Source organism: Bombina bombina, chromosome 4 (assembly GCF_027579735.1).
Source record: "Bombina bombina isolate aBomBom1 chromosome 4, aBomBom1.pri, whole genome shotgun sequence".
NCBI classification, from domain to species: Eukaryota; Metazoa; Chordata; class Amphibia; order Anura; family Bombinatoridae; genus Bombina; species Bombina bombina.
In genome coordinates, this window is record NC_069502.1 from 488982227 (window position 1) to 489000608 (window position 18382).

General features: G+C 38.5%; 1 protein-coding gene across 1 annotated transcript in view; it reads left to right on the forward strand.

Annotated features, from left to right (window-relative positions):
- Positions 1–18382, forward strand: part of TINAG (tubulointerstitial nephritis antigen) — a 411273-nt gene that overhangs the window by 188789 nt on the left and 204102 nt on the right. Inside the window, exons 6-7 of the mRNA XM_053710395.1 lie at positions 318–468; positions 5241–5421. Of these exons, the coding sequence (XP_053566370.1) occupies positions 318–468; positions 5241–5421 (332 nt within the window). The remainder of the gene's footprint in view (positions 1–317; positions 469–5240; positions 5422–18382) is intronic.

Sequence of the window (18382 nt, forward strand, 5' to 3'; positions counted from 1 at the left end):
TTGTATGTAGAGTAAAGCAATTAGTAACTAAGCCATCAGTGAACACACTTTCAAGTCTTGGCAATGTAGCAGACATCAAGATAAAAGATAAGAGGGAAACCAGTAATTTTTTGCACAGGATGGTTCCAGAAGATTTGATTTTTTGCTTGTCTTAACTAAAACAGAGGAATCACACGAAGCCAAGCAAAATAAATCACTTATAGATTAACAGGTATTGAATCTCTGAAAACCATGCAGTCACCTGAAGAGCTTAAAATCTTTTTTGTATGATAGACATATCTGTTAAAACATTTTTTTTTTTATTTCTGATTGCATAGGTGTTGCAGCAGATAGAATAGCAATCCATTCAGGTGGCAGATTCACATCAAACCTCTCTCCACAACACTTGATCTCCTGTAACATACAGAATCAGAATGGATGCAATGGAGGAAATGTGGATGGTGCTTGGTCATTCCTGAGAAAACGTGGGTAAATACAATGGAACATTGACCCACTGATTGTAATGCATTATTTGATATGATTTCTTTGATTGGCAACAGTGACAAATCAAAGTTTTTTTAACTGCAGATAACTTAAAAAGCTATTTTCTCATTAGTATGCACTACCATGGAACAGCTGCTAATAAGCAGAGATTTAAAAAAAAAGTATGCATTAGCCATTTTAATGCAGAAATTATTACCATGAGCTGGGGCATGATGCCAATCTCCAAAACACAATGTGCCGGCTGTTAAGTATGTTCCATGCACTGTACATAGAGCATACATGCCAACCAGTGCCTGCTAGTATGTATGTGGTGTATGCCAGTACCTATGATGGTGGTAAGGAGTGTGGTGGGGGAAATATTTGGAAGGGATTAGGTAGGGACCAGGGAGGTGGGAAGTGTTAGGTGGGAGGGTAATGTCTATATTATAAAACTATTATCCTTACCAGCTAACTAATTAGCCCCATCAATGCTGGGAATTTCAGAAGTGTGATGTGCAGCGGCAATTAGCAACATCTAATAAAAAATAAAAAACAACGTCAAAACTAAGCATGTCTGCTATTTATGAACAAAAAGAATCCCAGAGAAGCTTTTACAAATAGTTGTGTTATGATTGTGAAAGGGGTATGTAAATCATTTCACGAGAAACCCAAAGTTTGTAAAAAAGTTAACAATTTTTTTAATATGATCGCATTTGTCTGCAAAACATTGACATGAAATATACCAAAATGGGCCTAGATCAATACCTTGGTTTGTCTACTTAATATATATATATATATATATATATATATATATATATATATATATATATATATATATATATATATATATATATATATATATATATATATATATATATATATATATTTGATAGCTAAATAAAAAAAAGAAGCTATTTCTGATTAAATGGAGTAACATAAAAAAAGTTTTTCTCTAAAATTCCCGATTAAACCCTGAAAAGAAAATGTTGTTTTTATTGTTGTTATTTTTATTGTTGTAGAGGAACTTGTATTTTTAAAAATACCATATATTTACAAAAATCCCTATTTTAAAAGATTAAAAAAAAATCCTTAATATGTGGGAATGTTCCCCTCTTGACCATTAGGAGAAGGCAAAAGACACCCCAACACATCAGATCTTTAAATTCCTCTGACTTCCTATGATCCTTAGCCATTTTCTTTTGCCTCCTTTATGAGGAGTGAGGTGAAAGTGAAGTGCAAGATCAAGGCCCGACAAGGAGTTATGAGCCAGGCAGTAAAAGGGCTTTTTCAGTGATAAATATCACAGACCTCCCAGGTTAAATGTGGACTTGTCCACCAATCCCCTTGTATACAGTGATATGCTATTTGTGAATCCACAACCTCCCCTTTTAAATATCAAGCCCTACGTCTCAAGACCTCCCCTTTTAAATATCAAGCCCTAAGTCTCAAGACCCTGCTGCTGTGTCAGAGGATGTGTCAGGCTTGAGCATATTCATGTATTATTGTGAGAAGTTTAATTGCTTTTGAAGAAGAAGATAGTCCTGCTACAGTCAAGAAACCCATTAAGAGGGTTGATATTTTGTAAGGCAGCTCCAAAGCAGCATTTCCCTTTTCCCATGCCTGATTAAGTTTCTGATATTATTAATAAGGAGTGGCAGAAGCCATGCATAACTTTTGTTTCATCTTCCAAATTTAAATCTGTTTCCCCTTCCTTTTGTTAAACAAAGATTTAAGAGACTGTTCCTAAGCTATTTCTACTTTAACCAGGTGTGCTACGATATCTTTGACAGAGAGCTACTCTTTTAATCACCATTTAGCTAGAAAACTTGAAGATTTTCATAGGAGATCCTTTCAGCTTGCAGATTTTATGTTTAGGCTTGCAGTCAGTGTATCCTGTAGCACTTTTGCCACTGCTGTGTGGTGTGACAATCTCTCAGAACTTGTTGCTGGGAAAACCACTTTGAACAAGATTCAGGATTGTATCAATCTCCTTAGGACAGTAAATTTGTTTAGTTTTGGATTTAGCAGTAAATTATTTGCATTAATGCTAAGAATCCTGCATTGGTTATTTTAGCTAGCCAAGCTTTATGGATTAGGTTCATGGTTTGCTGATATGGTTTATAACTGCAGATTTTCTTTACCCTTCCATGGTTAATCTCTGTTTTGCGTGTGCAATGGATACTCCAAATCCTTCTGAAAGTCTAACTCGTTTTAATCCAAAAACAAGCAGTCAAAGAAGTCAGCCCCAATCTCCCAAGACCACATGAATGTGCTGTTCCCTTCCTTGACCAGGCTCTGGTGGGGGTAGATTAAGACTTTTTCAGGAGGATTGGGAGAGACCTGTTCAGCATTCCTGGGTTTTCCAAATAATTTGCCACAAAATAAAAGCTTGATTTCTCCACATGGAAAATAAATCTTCTAAAAGTCTCATTAACCCCTTAGACTCATGTGTCTTTTCTGGGGTTCATAATCAATTCCATGACCATGTATTTGCCTCTGACAGATCAGCACAGACTGAAGCTACACAGGCCCCTGCCATGCTGTAGCAAGCCTGTGCCCTTCTGCAACCTAATCCTCTCCCTTCCATAACTTAGTGCATAGAAGTTGTGGGTCTTTTGGTGGCTGAATCAGATGCAGTTCCATTTGCCAGATTTCATCTTTGGGACCTCCATTTGTGGATGCTGCTTAAATGGAATGGGGACCAACGAGGATCTGTCTCAGAGGATGCCAGTGTGTTCGTTTGGGGGGCAGCCTGGGAGTCTCAGAGAGCTTTGTAGCAGATTGGTCTCCTCACGAGCCAAGGCTACCAATAAATTCTTCTGGAATTCCTTCCAATCTTCAGAGCTCCCCAGAGTTGGCCCAACCTCAGACATAAGCCTTTTCTTTGATTCCAGTGAGACAATGTTAATCATTATGGAATAACTCACAGTTCCTTAGCAATGACTGAAGTGTCCCGTATCATCAGTTGGGCAGAACACTATTATTGCAGGATTTCTGCAATCCATATTCCAGGAGTTGAGAATAATTTGGAGGCAAACTTTCTAAGTTGCTAATTTCTTCATTCAGGGGAATGGTTTCTGAATCAGGAAGTTTTTGAGCAAATTGTGAGGCATTGGAGTCTGCCAGAGATATATCCCATGGCCTGCCATTTCAATCACACACTGCCTCAGTATTGTGTCATGCCTTGGAAACCTCAGGCAAGTTTGATAGATACTTTAGTGGTCACTTGGTCATTCATCCTGATTTACATGTTTCCAGCATTTGTGATGTTATCCAGGATTATAGCCACAATTAAGCAGGAATAAGCCTCAAGAATTCTGATTGCTCCAATGTAGCTTTGCAGGGTTTGCAGATCTGGTGCAGATGCCCATTTTGAAGGCATTCTCTAATAAAGGATATTCTCTCTTAAAGGGACACTGAACCCAATTTTGTGTTCCTGATTCAGACAGAGCATGCAATTTTAAGCAACTTTCTAATTTACTCCTATCATCAATTTTTCTTCATTCTCTTGCTATCTTTATTTGAAAAAGAAGGCATCTAAGCTAAGGAACCAACCAAATTTTGGTTCAGACACTGAACAACACTTGTTTATTGATGGGTAAATGTATCCACCAATCAGCAAGAACAACCCAGGTTGTTTACCAAAAATGGGCCGGCATCTAAACTTACATTCTTGCTTTTCAAATAAAAATACAGAGAATGAAGAAAATTTGATAATAGGAGTACATTAGAAAGTTGCTTAAAATTGCATGCTCTATCTGAATCATGTAAGAAATAATTTGGGTTCAGTGTCCCTTTAAGGCCTTTTCTTTTATCAAGATCTCATGATACCATGATTCAGACTAGGAGACCTGTTACCAGAGGTATTTTTAATAAGGTCTGTAGAACCTTTTTTGTGTGGTGTTATTTTAGATTTCCTAGGGTTCTTTAGTTCCTGCTGAGAGGCTTAGATAAAGGTTTATCAGCCAGTTCCCTGAAGGGTCTTTTGTAATGATTCATCAGATTTGTAGGGCAGATACTTAGGGGTAGATTTATTAAAACATTGGACGGACGCGATCCACTGTAGCGGATCATAGCTGCCTGACAGTGGCAGATGAGTTAAGGAGCAGCGGTCTTACGACGTTGCTTCTTTTGTTTCCTGTGAGCCTAAAGGCTCACATGGAATCAGCTGCATTTGCAGCTTAATAAATCGGCCCCTTGAGTCTCCTTTGCATACTTTTTCTAAGTTTTATCACTTTGATGTGTCTGCTTCTTCTGAGGCTGCCTATGTCAGAAAAGTTCTGCAGGCCATAGCTCCTGAATAGTAAAGTCCTGCCTTCACTGTATGTCCTATTCATTGTGGTCTCATGGACTCCACGGCTTGGGTATTGATTCCCACACATGATGGCTCATGGACTCTCACAATTTGAAGAAAGAAAACAACATTTTTGATTACCTGATTAATCAATTTCTTTCTTGATGGTGAGTGTCCACGAGTTCGACTTTTTCTTTTTGTTCAGGTAGTGGTAGTACTTGATTTACACTTATTTGCCCTCCTTTGTATTTTCTGCTATTTTTTCCCCCTCATCTACTTTACTAAATTTATGACTGAGAATAATGGGAAGTGGAAGTAATTTAAAGCTCTGGTGTGTTGAGGTGTCTTTTTCCTCCTCCTAGTGGTTAGTAAGGTATTATTCCCACATGTGAGGACTAATGGACTCTCAACATCACAAAATAAATTAATTTATGAGGTAAGCATACATTTTGATGTTGTTGTTTTTTTTTTTTTATGCACACAGATTGGTTTCTTACTCTTGCTATCCATATGTAATGGATAAGGTTAATGAATTTGCTGCCTGTAACATGTCAACTCTATCTGATGAATATGGGAAAAGATATGCCAATAAACAATGTCCCAACAGTATTGAAGATTCCAACAACATCTATCAATGCAGTCCTGCTTATCGAATACCTTCTGATGTAAGTGTCATACCTCCCAACATCTGCTCGATTATTTGTGAGATGTGGTAGGGTAAAAGCTTGAGGACAGAGGCCACTGGCCCATGGGTAATTTGTGGGCAAAGACATGTGCGTGGATGCCAGAATACAGTCATATAGGTGGTATTTGCCTGGTCCTTGGGTGTGTCCTGGAGATCAGTGGGTATGTCTGGGCATTCTGTGTATGGGCGGGGCACAGTCATTCCCTTAAAACCAGGACACCAAGGGGCTGTGGGCAGGAAGCAGGTAATAGCTCTTAACCAAATTCCCAAGGTAAATATTGTTTTTAGAACAATTCCTGAGGGGCCCCGTAATACTGAGGATGAATCTTATACAATCTCACCAGACCAGAGATCTTTACAGAATCAGGCACGTATTGTTCTAAGTTGATCAAACACAAACATAAAATGTAGTTAATTATCCAGTAGGTGTGGGGTTCTAAAGGGAAACTACACACATTAATCATATTGATTGTTTAAATATTGAAAAAAACAAGTGTGCAATGGGTGGAGCCATGTGGTAACATATGTTTCCTTCTATACTTGATCAAATTATGAAGTTATAATCGAGTCACTAGAGTTTTCAATTAATGACTGTGTAGAGTATAGTAGCGTGATATAGTTTTATAAATAAATTATAAGAAAATGGGGACAAAAAGCATAAAACTCTATTTCAAATTTTTGACTACAAAAACATTTATATATCACAATGTTTTAATTTGCTTTTATTTATTATTCTAAACATGTATTATTCAGTTTTCTAAATATTTAAAGTCTTAAAGGGACAGTCTAAATTAAAAAGTGTTATTGTTTAAAAAGATAGATAATCCCTTTATTACCCATTCTCCAGTTTTGCATAACCTACATTGTTCTCTTAATACACTTGTTACCTCTGTGATTACCTTGTATCTAAGCCTCTGCAGACTTTCCCCTTATCTCAGTTCTTTTGACAGACATGCATTTTAGCTCATCAGTGCTGACTCATGAATAACATTAACAGTAACAGTAAGCACAATGTTTTCTATATGGCACACATGAAATAGCTCTGTCTATCTGTGAAAACGTAATAAAATGGACTGAAGTAAGAGGCGGCCTTCAAGGGCATAGAAATTAGCCTATAAGTCTACTTAGGTGTAACCTTCAACAAGGTATACCAAGAGAACAAAGCAAATCCTATATAATAAATGGCCAAGTATGTTTGTCAGATGCAGTCATACGTAGTAGAGACTGCACAAGGACAAACATACCTGGCCATTTGGATCCTGATAGCAGAGAGAACAGAGCAAGGCTAAAGCGGCATGTCAGGGGGCGTGGCCGGCAGGAACATTGCAACTGGAGCATGGCCGGGTGTGGTGATGGGTGTGGCCGGGCGGAGTAACGCGATGGGGGCGTAGCCAGATGGGCCGCGAGAGAGAGAGAGAACAAAGGGTTTGAAAGAGAGAGCCAGAGAGGGGAAGAGAGAGCAAGAGAGGGGGCAAGAACAAAAGAAAGGGGGGAGAGAGAGCAAAATAAAGGGGAGAGAGAGAGTAAAAGAGAGGGGGGAGAGAGGTCAAAAGAGAGGGGGAGAGAGAGCAAAAGAGAGGGGGAGAGCCAAAGAGGGGGGAGAGAGAGCAAAAGAGGGGGGAGAGAGAGCAAAAGAAAGGGGGGAGAGAGCCAAAGAGGGGGGGTGAGAACAAAAGAGAGGGGGAGAAAGAGCAAAAGAGAGGCGGGAGAGAGCAAAAGAGAGGGGGGAGAGAGCAAAAGAGAGGAGGGAGAGAGAGCACAAAAGAGAGGGAGGAGAGAGAGCAAAAAAGAGAGGGGAGAGAGAGCAAAAAAGAGAGGGGAGAGAGAGCAAAAAGAGGGGGGAGAGAGAGAGCAAAGAAAGGTGAGAGAGAGCAAAGAAAGGTGAGAGAGAGCACAAAAGAGAGGTGGAGGGAGAGCAAAAGAGAGGTGGAGAAAGAGACCAAAAGAGAAGGGGGAGAGAGAGAGCAAAAGGGGAGAGAGCAAAAGAGAGGGGGAGAGAGACAAAGAGGGGGGAGAGAGAGCAAAAGAGAGGGGGAGAAAGAGCAAAAGAGAGGGGGGAGAGAGCAAAAGAGAGGGGGGAGAGAGCAAAAGAGAGGGGGGAGAGAGAGCACAAAAGAGAGGGAGGAGAGAGAGCAAAAAAGAGAGGGGAGAGAGAGTAAAAAAGAGAGGGGAGAGAGAGCAAAAAGAGTGGGGAGAGAGATAGCAAAAGAGAGGGGAGAGAGAGAAAAATAGAGGGGGGAGCGAGAGAAAGCAAAAAAGGGGGGAGAGAGCAAAAGAAAGGGGACAGAGAGAGCAAAAGAGAGCGGGGAGAGAGCAAAAGAGAGGGGGAGAGAGCAAAAGAGAGGTGGAGGGAGAGCAAAAGAGAAGGGGGAGAGAGAGCAAAAGAGAAGGGGGAGAGAGAGCAAAAGAGAGGAGGAGAAAGAGCAAAAGAGAGGGGAGAGAGAGCAAAAGAGAGGGGAGAGAGAGCAAAAGAGGGGAGAGAGAGCAAAAAAGAGAGGGGGGGAGAGAGCAAAAAAGAGGGGGGAGAGGGATAGCAAAATAGAGGGGGTGAGAGCAAAAAAGAGGGGAGAGAGAGAAAAATAGAGGGGGGAGAGAGAGAGAGCAAAAGAGGGGGGGGAGAGCAAAAGAGAGGGGGGAGAGAGAGAGCAAAAGAGGGGGGAGAGAGCAAAAGACAGGGGGGAGAGAGCAAGAGAGAGGTGGAGAGAGAGCAAAAGAGAAGGGAGAGAGAGAGAGAGCAAAAGGGGAGAGAGCAAAAGGGGAGAGAGCAAAAGAGAGGGGGGAGAGAGTAAAAGAGAGGGGGTAGAGAGCGAAAGAGAAAGGAGAGAGAGAGAGCAAAAGAGAGGGGGGAGAGAGCAAAAGAGAGGTGGAGAGAGAGCAAAAGAGAGGGGGAGAAAGAGCAAAAGAGAGGGGGGAGAGAGAGAGAGCAAAAGAGGGGGAGAGAGCAAGAGAGAGGGGAGAGAGAGAGCAAAAGAGAGGGGCCAGAGAGCAAAAGAGAGGTGGAGAAAGAGACCAAAAGAGAAGGGGGAGAGAGAGAGCAAAAGGGGAGAGAACAAAAGAGAGGGGGGGAAGAGAGCAAAAGAGAGGGGGAGAGAGCAAAAGAGAGGGGAAGAGAGAGCAAAAGAGAGGGGGAGAGAGAGCAAAAGAGAGGGGGAGAAAGAGCAAAAAAGAGAGGAGAGAGAGAGCAAAAATGAGGGGGAGAGAGAGAGAGCAAAAGAGAGGGGGGAGAGAGAAAGAGAGAGAGCAAAAGAGGGGGAGAGAGCAAAAGAGAGGGGGCAAAGAGAGCAAAAGAGAGGGAGAGAGAGCAAAAGAGAAGGGCGAGAGAGAGCAAAAGGGGAGAGAGAGCAAAAGAGAAAAGGAGATAGAGCAAAAGAGAGGTGAGAGAAAGAGAGCAAAAAAAGAGTGGGGAGAGAGAGAGAGCAAAAAAGAGGGGGGATAGAGATAGCAAAAAAAGAGGGGGGAGAGAGAGCAAAAGAGAGGGGGAGAGAGAGAGCAAAAGAGAGGGGGGAGAGAGAGCAAATAAAGGGGAGAGAGAGCATGGGGTGGGACCGCTGTACTGTAAAAATGGCCAGTGTACACAGGCTTTAGTACTAGTTTGATAATCATGAAAGTTTAATTTTGACTTGACTGTCTCTTTAAGGTTTTAGGAGAAGGTTACAGAATAAAACATGTTTTATTGCAGTTTAATGGAAATGAAGTGTCTTAGCAAATAATGGATTTTATAATTTTGTTTTGGTTTCCTTCATTAAAAAAAATGGTATTTGAAAATGAGGATGGCCTCTTTATATTAAAAGTTCCTTGATCATAAATAATTGTTTAATAAATACACCTCTGGTTTCATTTAACCAAACTATGGTCATCAAAGCCAGATAAGCCAGCTATTTCTTAGTCTTTCTGCCACTTCAGAAGTGATGGATTAAAATCACCCAGGACTGATCCAACCAGGGTGATTGACAGCATATTCTCTCATGCCATTAAATGAGTGAAATTCACTTAACTGTATTTAATTACATTATAATGAAGTAATAAAGCAGACCTAGCGGGCCAATGCTATGATTATGTATGGGGGAGATTTATTAAGCAGCCAATGCTGCTTGCTCTGCCCAATGTTTCCAGCTCCCCGGAAACATTACGTTAAGAAGCAGCAGTCATAAGACCGCTGCTCCTTAACTTGTCTGCCACCTTTTAGGTAGATACGATCGGGATGATTGACACCCCCTGCTAGCGGCTGATTGGCTGTGAATGTGCAATGTGAAATGCTTGTGCAATGTTAAATGCTGACAGCGTATGCTGTCGGCCTTTAGCAATGTCGGGTGGACATGGTTCATTATAGTAAATCATGTCCACCTAACATTTATTTAATCTACCCCATGGCATCAAATAATTATGTTTCTAGCCACCAAATCACTTTGTATGATTTCTTAATCATATATTAATAACAAATTAACCTTAGAACTTTATCATAATTATAGAGAACTTGCAATGACAAGTATTCAGTACATTAAGCTAGACAGCATCATGTTTTTAAATGCACTGATTTTTTCTCTGTAATAATATCTACTTCTATCACCCACCACCTTCTTGGTAGTAGAATGTGATGAACTGGGCAGTGCTACAAGCTTTTTCTTTTTATCCATACAAAAACATTTAGCTACACAATGCTTAGCATAATTATGCTATTTTCTAAAAGTTAAGATTTGTTTTCCTTTACTGGAATAATATACAATTAATATGCTATTAAAATGTGATTTAGTGATCAAAAATTAGATCTCTGGTTATTTTTCTAAAAGTGCCCCAAATGCCCTCAAAATAGAGGGCATTATAGTTTTTTTTTAATAAAAAAAAACTGTACTAGGCAGTTTTGGGGCTTTAATGTTGGTGGGAGAGAAAAAAACAGCAGCAATGTAAACATACTGTATATGTATATGCTTATATACATATATATTAATGTGTTAATATGTGTATATATACATATTAACAAATAAATATATATGTATATATTCATATACATATTTATTTAAAAATGCTGCCCATCCCTGCGCTACTTACCCCCTTCGCTGTGCGAGCTTCTGATGCCGTCTCAGATAAAATTATTTTATTTTATCCTTGAGCACTTCAAGATGCCTCACAAGATTCTAGACAGGCAAATGCAGTTTATCTCTCTAAGGGGTGTTCATTTAATTTATTTGTGTGTGTTGCACTGGTGAGGTTGTGTTCTGTTGAGCTCCCACTAGGGACTCATTATGGCTGCTGACCCAGGAGGAGGTGCAGGAAGCTGGGAAGGTGAAGCAGAGAAAGTCTGCGGTTTCTGTTTGGCCTCTGAAGAAAAGGTAAAAAGGCCTATAAAAATGAATGTTTGCCTTAGATTGAGCAAGAAAAAAAAAAAACAGTATGATTTGTCAGCAAGTTGCTGAAAGTTAATTGGGATGAGCAAAGTGAGCAAGCAGCAATAGCTGATTCACAGCATTTAAAGTTGTTTAAAAAGGATATCTCTGCTACAGGCAGAAAACAGAAAAGGAATTTAGAGCTTAAAAAAAGAAGGAAAACTTTAACTGAGGGTAGACTAGAAAATGAATCCTGCTCTAATGAATCTGTGCAAAGCAAAAAACTTTGCAATCATGTGCAGGTGCTGCAATCAGATTGTATTTGTGTAAACATGGAGGCTGAGGGGTCAATTTATGAAGCAGCAGATACTGCTTCCGACCCACTCCGCTTCAGTTCCGTCTGAAGCGGAAGTTAAGAAGCAGCGGTCCTAAGACACAAATACGATTGGGTTGATTGACACCCCCTGCTAGCGGCCAATTGGCTGCAAATCTGCAGGGGGCAGTATTGCACCAGTAGTTCTTGTGCAATGATAAATGCCGTCAGCGTATGCTGTCGGCATTTATCGATGTGCGGTTGACATGATTCACTATAGCGGGTCATGTCTGTCCGCACAATAATAAATTGACCCCTTAGTGTGCTGATTCCTCACCCAGTGGAGACATGAATTTTGTTTGTGCACAGGCCACAGATGTGGATAAACAACGAAGAAGCAATGGATTTGAGTAATGGGGAGGAAAATGCTGTAAGCAATTCTCAATATGTAATGCAGCCTGCAAGCAATACTAATTACACAGTGTAAAAAACTCCTTGGTATTTTTTGTTGAAAGCTAAATCTTAGTAGGCTCATATGCCATTGAAAGCCACCTTTCATCGCAGTGCATTTTTACAGCTTATAAAAAAGATAAACCAGGCTAGTTCATGTGTGCCATATAGATAGCATAGTGCTCACTCCAGTGGAGTTAACTAGGAGTCAGCACTGATTGGCTAAAATGCAAGTCTGTCAAAAGAACTGAAATAAGGGGGGAGTCTGTGGATGCTTAGATTAGATCTAAAGTAATCACAGAGGTAAAAAGTATATTAATATAACAGTGTTGGTTACGTATAATTGGGGAATGGGTAGTAATGGGATTAACCTACCTGTGCTTCGATTATGGAGACAATGGAGCATTTCTTAGTAGATTGTCTTTTTGCTAAGAGAGTATGGAACAAATTGAGTATTTTATTTGGGATCTCTGGATTGGGTCCCAGTCATACTATGAGATCATATATGGCATCTTTATAAACATCCTACACTCCCTGTAATCCTGACACTCTTAGATTAATTCATTCTGTTATTTATCTTTTGTGGTCATCTCATTCATTGTTGTCAATTAAACATTTCAAATTGAGGGGGGCGGAGCCAACCTTGAAGCTGAGCAGACGCAGGTTTGAGAGCTCCTGCTCAATTAATACATTAACCTTCACTAAAATCCCTCAAAACCAAAGCCTTCAATGAATAAGATGGATTTAAGCCATACAGTACATGAAGGAGCACTAGCTGGACACTACTAATAATCGGGTAACCCTGCTTTTCATCATGTTCACAGAGATGATCCTTAGGAGAGCCGAGTAGCAGCCATTATAGCAATGGTGTCATAGGCACGACAGCCCTCTAGAGTTTGGGAGCTCCTTGATCTCTACTGTTGTGGAAAGCACTTTTCAACTCTGGGACATAGTTGTACTTACACCCCGGTCTCTCTTCACTACTTACCAATTAGATATGATTGGGACTGGCTGGAGAGGATGGACTCGCAGATTTGGGCCGCGCTCGCCGCTCTAGGGCTCCGCATGGATGCACAGTTTGAGTCTCTTGCCCGATGCTTTTCTCTTGACGGGGAGGTACAGGAAGCTGACCCAAAGGATGACCCCAATATTGCGGAATGCCTAACAACAGAGGATCATGTCTCACAGCCCCCCTGTCTCTACAGCGAGAGAAGAGATGAGATCAGCTGTGTTACATATCCTCCTCACACAAGGCCTTCTGACGTAGATTCCCACTCCGCTACTCCCCCGGCACCAGATCTCCTTAAGACACACGCAGCTCTGTGTTTTACTCCTGTTCCGGGGCGGCCGACCGGAATGGAGCTGAGGAGCAGAAAGATTACTGCTAGCCGCACTAGAGTTGCTTACAAGTTAAGTAGCCATACGGAGGGTGCCGGGGGAAATGTGTGGGGGCACGCAAAGCAGCTGCGGACAATCTCGCTAGGGTATTTGGTCATGGCGGATTTGCAGACTTCATGTTCTACCCTCCACTTACCTGCTCCTCTGCTGTTGGGATCAAATAAGAACTTACGGTTATCAATCCTATGTAGAAGAGGCAAGAAATATTCTACTGGCTCCCCACAAGACTCTTTTGACCCAGGTGGCTTGTATTGTCGGTTATGAATACCATGGGTGCTGACAGCTTATATCTTTACTTCAGGAGTGAACTTATAGTGGTAATACGGCTACGTCTGTGTACAGAGTCTCATTGCTCTTTCAACAGCCCTATTATCACCCATTTCAGCCCATTATTTTTGAGGCACTTTAATGAGAGCAAACAGGACTTATAAAGATCCCCCCCTATAACACGGGCCTGCCCAACGCTATATGTGTGCAAATCTGATGTGGGGTAATAACTCTACTATAAAATACGGATCCTTAGCCAACTAGCTAGAGACTCAACTTATTAAATCTTGCTAGATTGTTTTCCCACACTCTTGACTTTAGAGACAACCTCTTGCATAAAGACTTACTATGATTTGGAAATATACGCAGTGTTATTAATTAGTTAAGTCCTTATGGAATACTTCTTTACATGTACTATAGTCATATTTTATATGCCATTGTTTTTTTCATTTGAGCTAATAGATTGTTTAGCACACCACAATAGTTTTTCAGTACTTTATATATATCGAGAATGCCAATCCCCCTCTGATGATAGGGATTCTTTATGGTTACTGTTGTAGATAGTGTAGTGCCTGAAGCATTACCACTTGCAGTTAGCATCTTTTCATTTTGTTGTTATTCTTAAAATGAGCTGAGATGTTACTCTTAGGTAATATAGGTTAGATATACTCTTTATGCTTCAATGTTGCCTTTATAATATCCGCTCCTTTCACTGCACTCACATGGGAATATAGTGGGGCAGAGAGGTTTTTATTCCGCTATAAGTATAGGTAGATTTAACCCTATCGTCACTTTGGTGGCCAGAATTTATAAACTCAACCCTATAGCTTCTAAAGGTCTCTTCCCTAGACATACCCTATATCAACAACTATAAGCCTACAGTTTCCCACAGCTGCATTGGTAGTCTACCAGGCTAGTTATTATTTTTATTACCAAATAATATGTAGGGTTCCACTATAGCTATGCTTTAATAGCTATATCCCTCTACCTCTATAGTTGGTTCAGTAGTCCTGTTAGTATGCTGAGGTTATTTATGTATATATGGGGTTTGGAAGATACCCGTTTTCACGGCATACACTATGTACTAATGCCCCTCCCCCCACATAACGTTACTGAGAGATACTCTCTCTCCCATAGCTAACCTCATCCTGTTGCCCCATCATAATAGGCTTCGCCCTCCCTGCTTTTTCCTCCCCCTCCCCTCCCCTCCCCTCCCTTACTTCAAGTGGCTCTGGCCCACTGCAACCCCTCTTCCTTCAGGTTCTCCGTGACCCCTTTGTGGTCATCCTCAATACTAATTCCCCACATCAAGACAGGACTTTCTATCTTATTCATTACATAAGGGTGGAGATTAGATCCCAATCACTAAAATATAAAATGAAGTCTCATTACTATCTGCCCAGACTTATATTTAATACCTCTCTAGACATAGCATGGGTTCCTATTAGTTCAGGCCAACATCACTACTGTAAGAATATTTCTGTAAATCCTAAAACGCTGGATTCAATTCACTACCTGGTATAGTCATTCCCTTACCAGCCACAGGGATAACCCATATGTTATATCATTGCGTGTTATACTCAGATGTCTATTTAATGCATGGGCAAATGTTGTATTTTGAATTTCCTTGTTTGTTGAAACTTCAATAAAAAATATATTTAAAAAAAAAAAAAAAACATTTCAAATTGAAAGTGACAAGGTAGCATTTCACTGTTATAAGGTTACAAAAAACCAATGGCACTACTTCTTATGTAAATTTGTGAAAAAAAGCTCTTTGTAACTTCAATATTTCATAATGTTATTATGAACTCGGTCAATACAGAGTGAATGAGTTAATGGTGCTGTGTATTGTCTAAACTTGAAACAAATTTATGGTGGATTGAGAGAATCCGCCCAAAAAAAGGAATACACTTATAGCACTCAAGAGCTGTCAATGTATACTTATGTTTATAACATCACCTTAGTGATGAAATGAATATCTGTTATTAACAACAAGTATTGGATAAGTAGTTTTCATAGGTGTGTGGATTGTGATGATAAAATATAACTTTTATTATTTAATTAAAAAGGGGGGGAAAAACACACAATTAAAAACACACACAATCTAGACTCATGCGTTGAGTTTCCCAGTACATCTGTATTATATTATTGTCCTCGGTAAACGGAGATAAAATTAGAACCATTATAAGAATCCAAACAGAGAATAATCTGGGGAAAGGTAGATATCCGTAGTATTTAATAATTGGATACAAATTTATGAATCTACGTGCATAATTAGTGAGTCTTGTATGATCAAAATTGATTTAGATTTAATGTCATAAACCACTTATGAGTATGGTTGATATCTAGTTAAATAAGTGTACAATCAGTATTGCTCTGGGCCAACCTAATTCAAATCTGACCTATATTGGTTGAGTTTGTCTACTCATAACCAGTACAGTCATTATGTAGGTTGGTAATATTGATAGTGAGGTGATATTACTTATATTTATATAATAAGTTTGTATTTTATTATGTGAGTAACAATTCTTTATAATACGTTATTGAATAAAGTTCCAGCTCTATAGTAGTACACTGTATGGTTGAAATAATGCTGGAATATGTTGGACTTGAATTACAAGCTCCACTAGTATCTGTATGCGTTTCCTATTGTTATACACTTATAAGTGATTCTACTACAAGTGTTGCTGTTCGTGCTCCTTGTTAGCAGTATTCCAACTATGTATTTAATGGTTATTATATACTTTTACGTGTATATTAGCCTCACATTGGAAGTTGAAATATATTCTGTTTTTGTATTTACCTCACAGCATTGTGTGAGTTACTATTAGGGATGGGCGAATGTTTCGCAACATTCGAAAAACGGCACGAATTTTAACACATTCGTTCATTCGAATCGAATTTCGAATGTTTACATAACATTCTAACATTCTATTTTCGAATGTTCGGTTTCGAATTTTACGATTACATTCGAAAATATTATTTTCGAAAAATTCGAATTTAGATTGTAATAGTATTTCTAATGCTTTTTCTTTAAATGTAATATTCGAATTATGCAATATTCTTTTCGAAAAATTCAAATTTAGATTGTAATAGTATTTCTAATGCTTTTTCTTTAAATGTAATATTCGAATTATGCAATATTCGAATTTGAAAAATTCGAATTTAGATTGTAATAGTATTTCTAATGCTTTTTCTTTAAATGTAATATTCAAATTATGCAATACGTGTATTCGAATTCGAAAAATTCGAATTTAGATTGTAATAGTATTTCTAATGCTTTTTCTTTAAATGTAATATTCGAATTATGCAATATTCGAATTTGAAAAATTCGAATTTATATTCGAATTCGAAAAATTTGAATTTATATGTTTGTAATAGTATTTCTAATGCTTTCTTTAAATGTAATATTCGAATTATGCTATATTCTATATGGAAACATTCTAAATTATATATTTGTATGTATTATGTATCAATTTACTAGATTCCCGCCCTACCACATGAACTATTGAACTTCTGAATAGTATTTGTTAAATAGAATGTTAAATTCGAAATTTCGAATGTGGACATTCGATATAATTATAAACATTCGAATTCAAAAGTGACATTCGAAAACTGTAAATAACATTCGATTTTCGAATTTTTAAGAATATTCGTTCTTATCGACATTCGGATTTAGAATTCGAATTTCGGTAATAACATTCGTTCTACATTCGAAATTCAAAAATTTACACATTCGCCCATCCCTAGTTACTATGTAGAGATCTTACAGAAATATTTATGGTCTCAAAGCACTTTATACGTTGGTGTATTGACCTCACAGCTTTTTGTGAGTTACTATTTCAATATATAACAATTCTTCAGAAATGTTTTAGATCTCTCAGCACTTATAAGTTGTTATATTATTTACATATAACGATTTTCCAGAAATGTTTGAGTTCTCACAGCACTTGGAACTGTTGTGTAAAAGAAAGAGTTCACCTTTGTGTGTTAGCTACATAGTTTCAGTGAAAAGAGAGATATATATATATATATATATATATATATATATATATATATATATATATATATATATATATATATATATATAAACAATGTTGTAAAGAACTTTAGGGTTTGTATTCATTCAATATGTAAATATTTAAGTGTATATTCCTTCAACACATATATTGTCTGAAGTTATAATTTGAGCTGTAGTTTGATCACTATAACAGCAAACTTGTATCGTTACAATGCTATGTTAATAGGTTTGTCCGGTTAAATTACGGTACATCTCATGCATTATATAGAAGTTTGTTGTTAATGAAAATAATTAGTGAAACTGCAGTTCTAACACTGTTAAATGTAATACAGGCTGTGGTTCTAACACTGCTAATGATATCTAAACTGCTGAGGTTAATTGTTGTTGGCTGTTACACAATACTCATTTACTATTGGTTCAATGGTTGCTAAAATTGCGATCATATCCCCTGCCTTTGCAGCACTTTAAATGCAATTCCAGCAGCACTTTATATTGTAAAGTATGTCGATTATAGAATATCAGTAATATTGTAGTTTTGTAGTAATTTTGATCAAAGCCTCATTTGTCTTTTAGATTCATTGCAAAAATCATGTAGCTACGTAAATACTGGCTAATCTACTCCCCTATTCATTACTGTCTTATGGTTCAAAACGCTACTCTTGTTAGTTATATTATGCATTCAAATGCTGCTTTTAACATCCAGCGTTCTGAGTAATTGTTAATAAAATTGAGCTGAATCTGCTCGTGGTTCATACGCTGCTCTGGTCAGTTATATTAGGCATTATAAGCAGCTGTTAGCAATATTAAGCTCAATCCATTTTCAGTATCCGGTTCTTTTAAATATAGATGTGACTAGGTTTTTAAATTAAAGGTCTAAATTGCGGCTCATTTAAAACAGAGTTCCCCTTAACTCTAGGTCCCTAACATGTTTCGCCGGTACACCCGGCTTTTTCAAAGGCTGGTGAGGCAGTGGCTCGGAATCGGATACACCTTCATTCTTTTGATATCCTTTGTTGAAAATCATATCTAAATATGCTCATTATCTACTGAGCATATTTAGATATGATTTTCAACAAAGGATATCTGGTTTTCTTCATTCTTTTGATATCCTTTGTTGAAAATCATATCTAAATAGGCTCAGTAGATACTGAGCATATTTAGATATGATTTT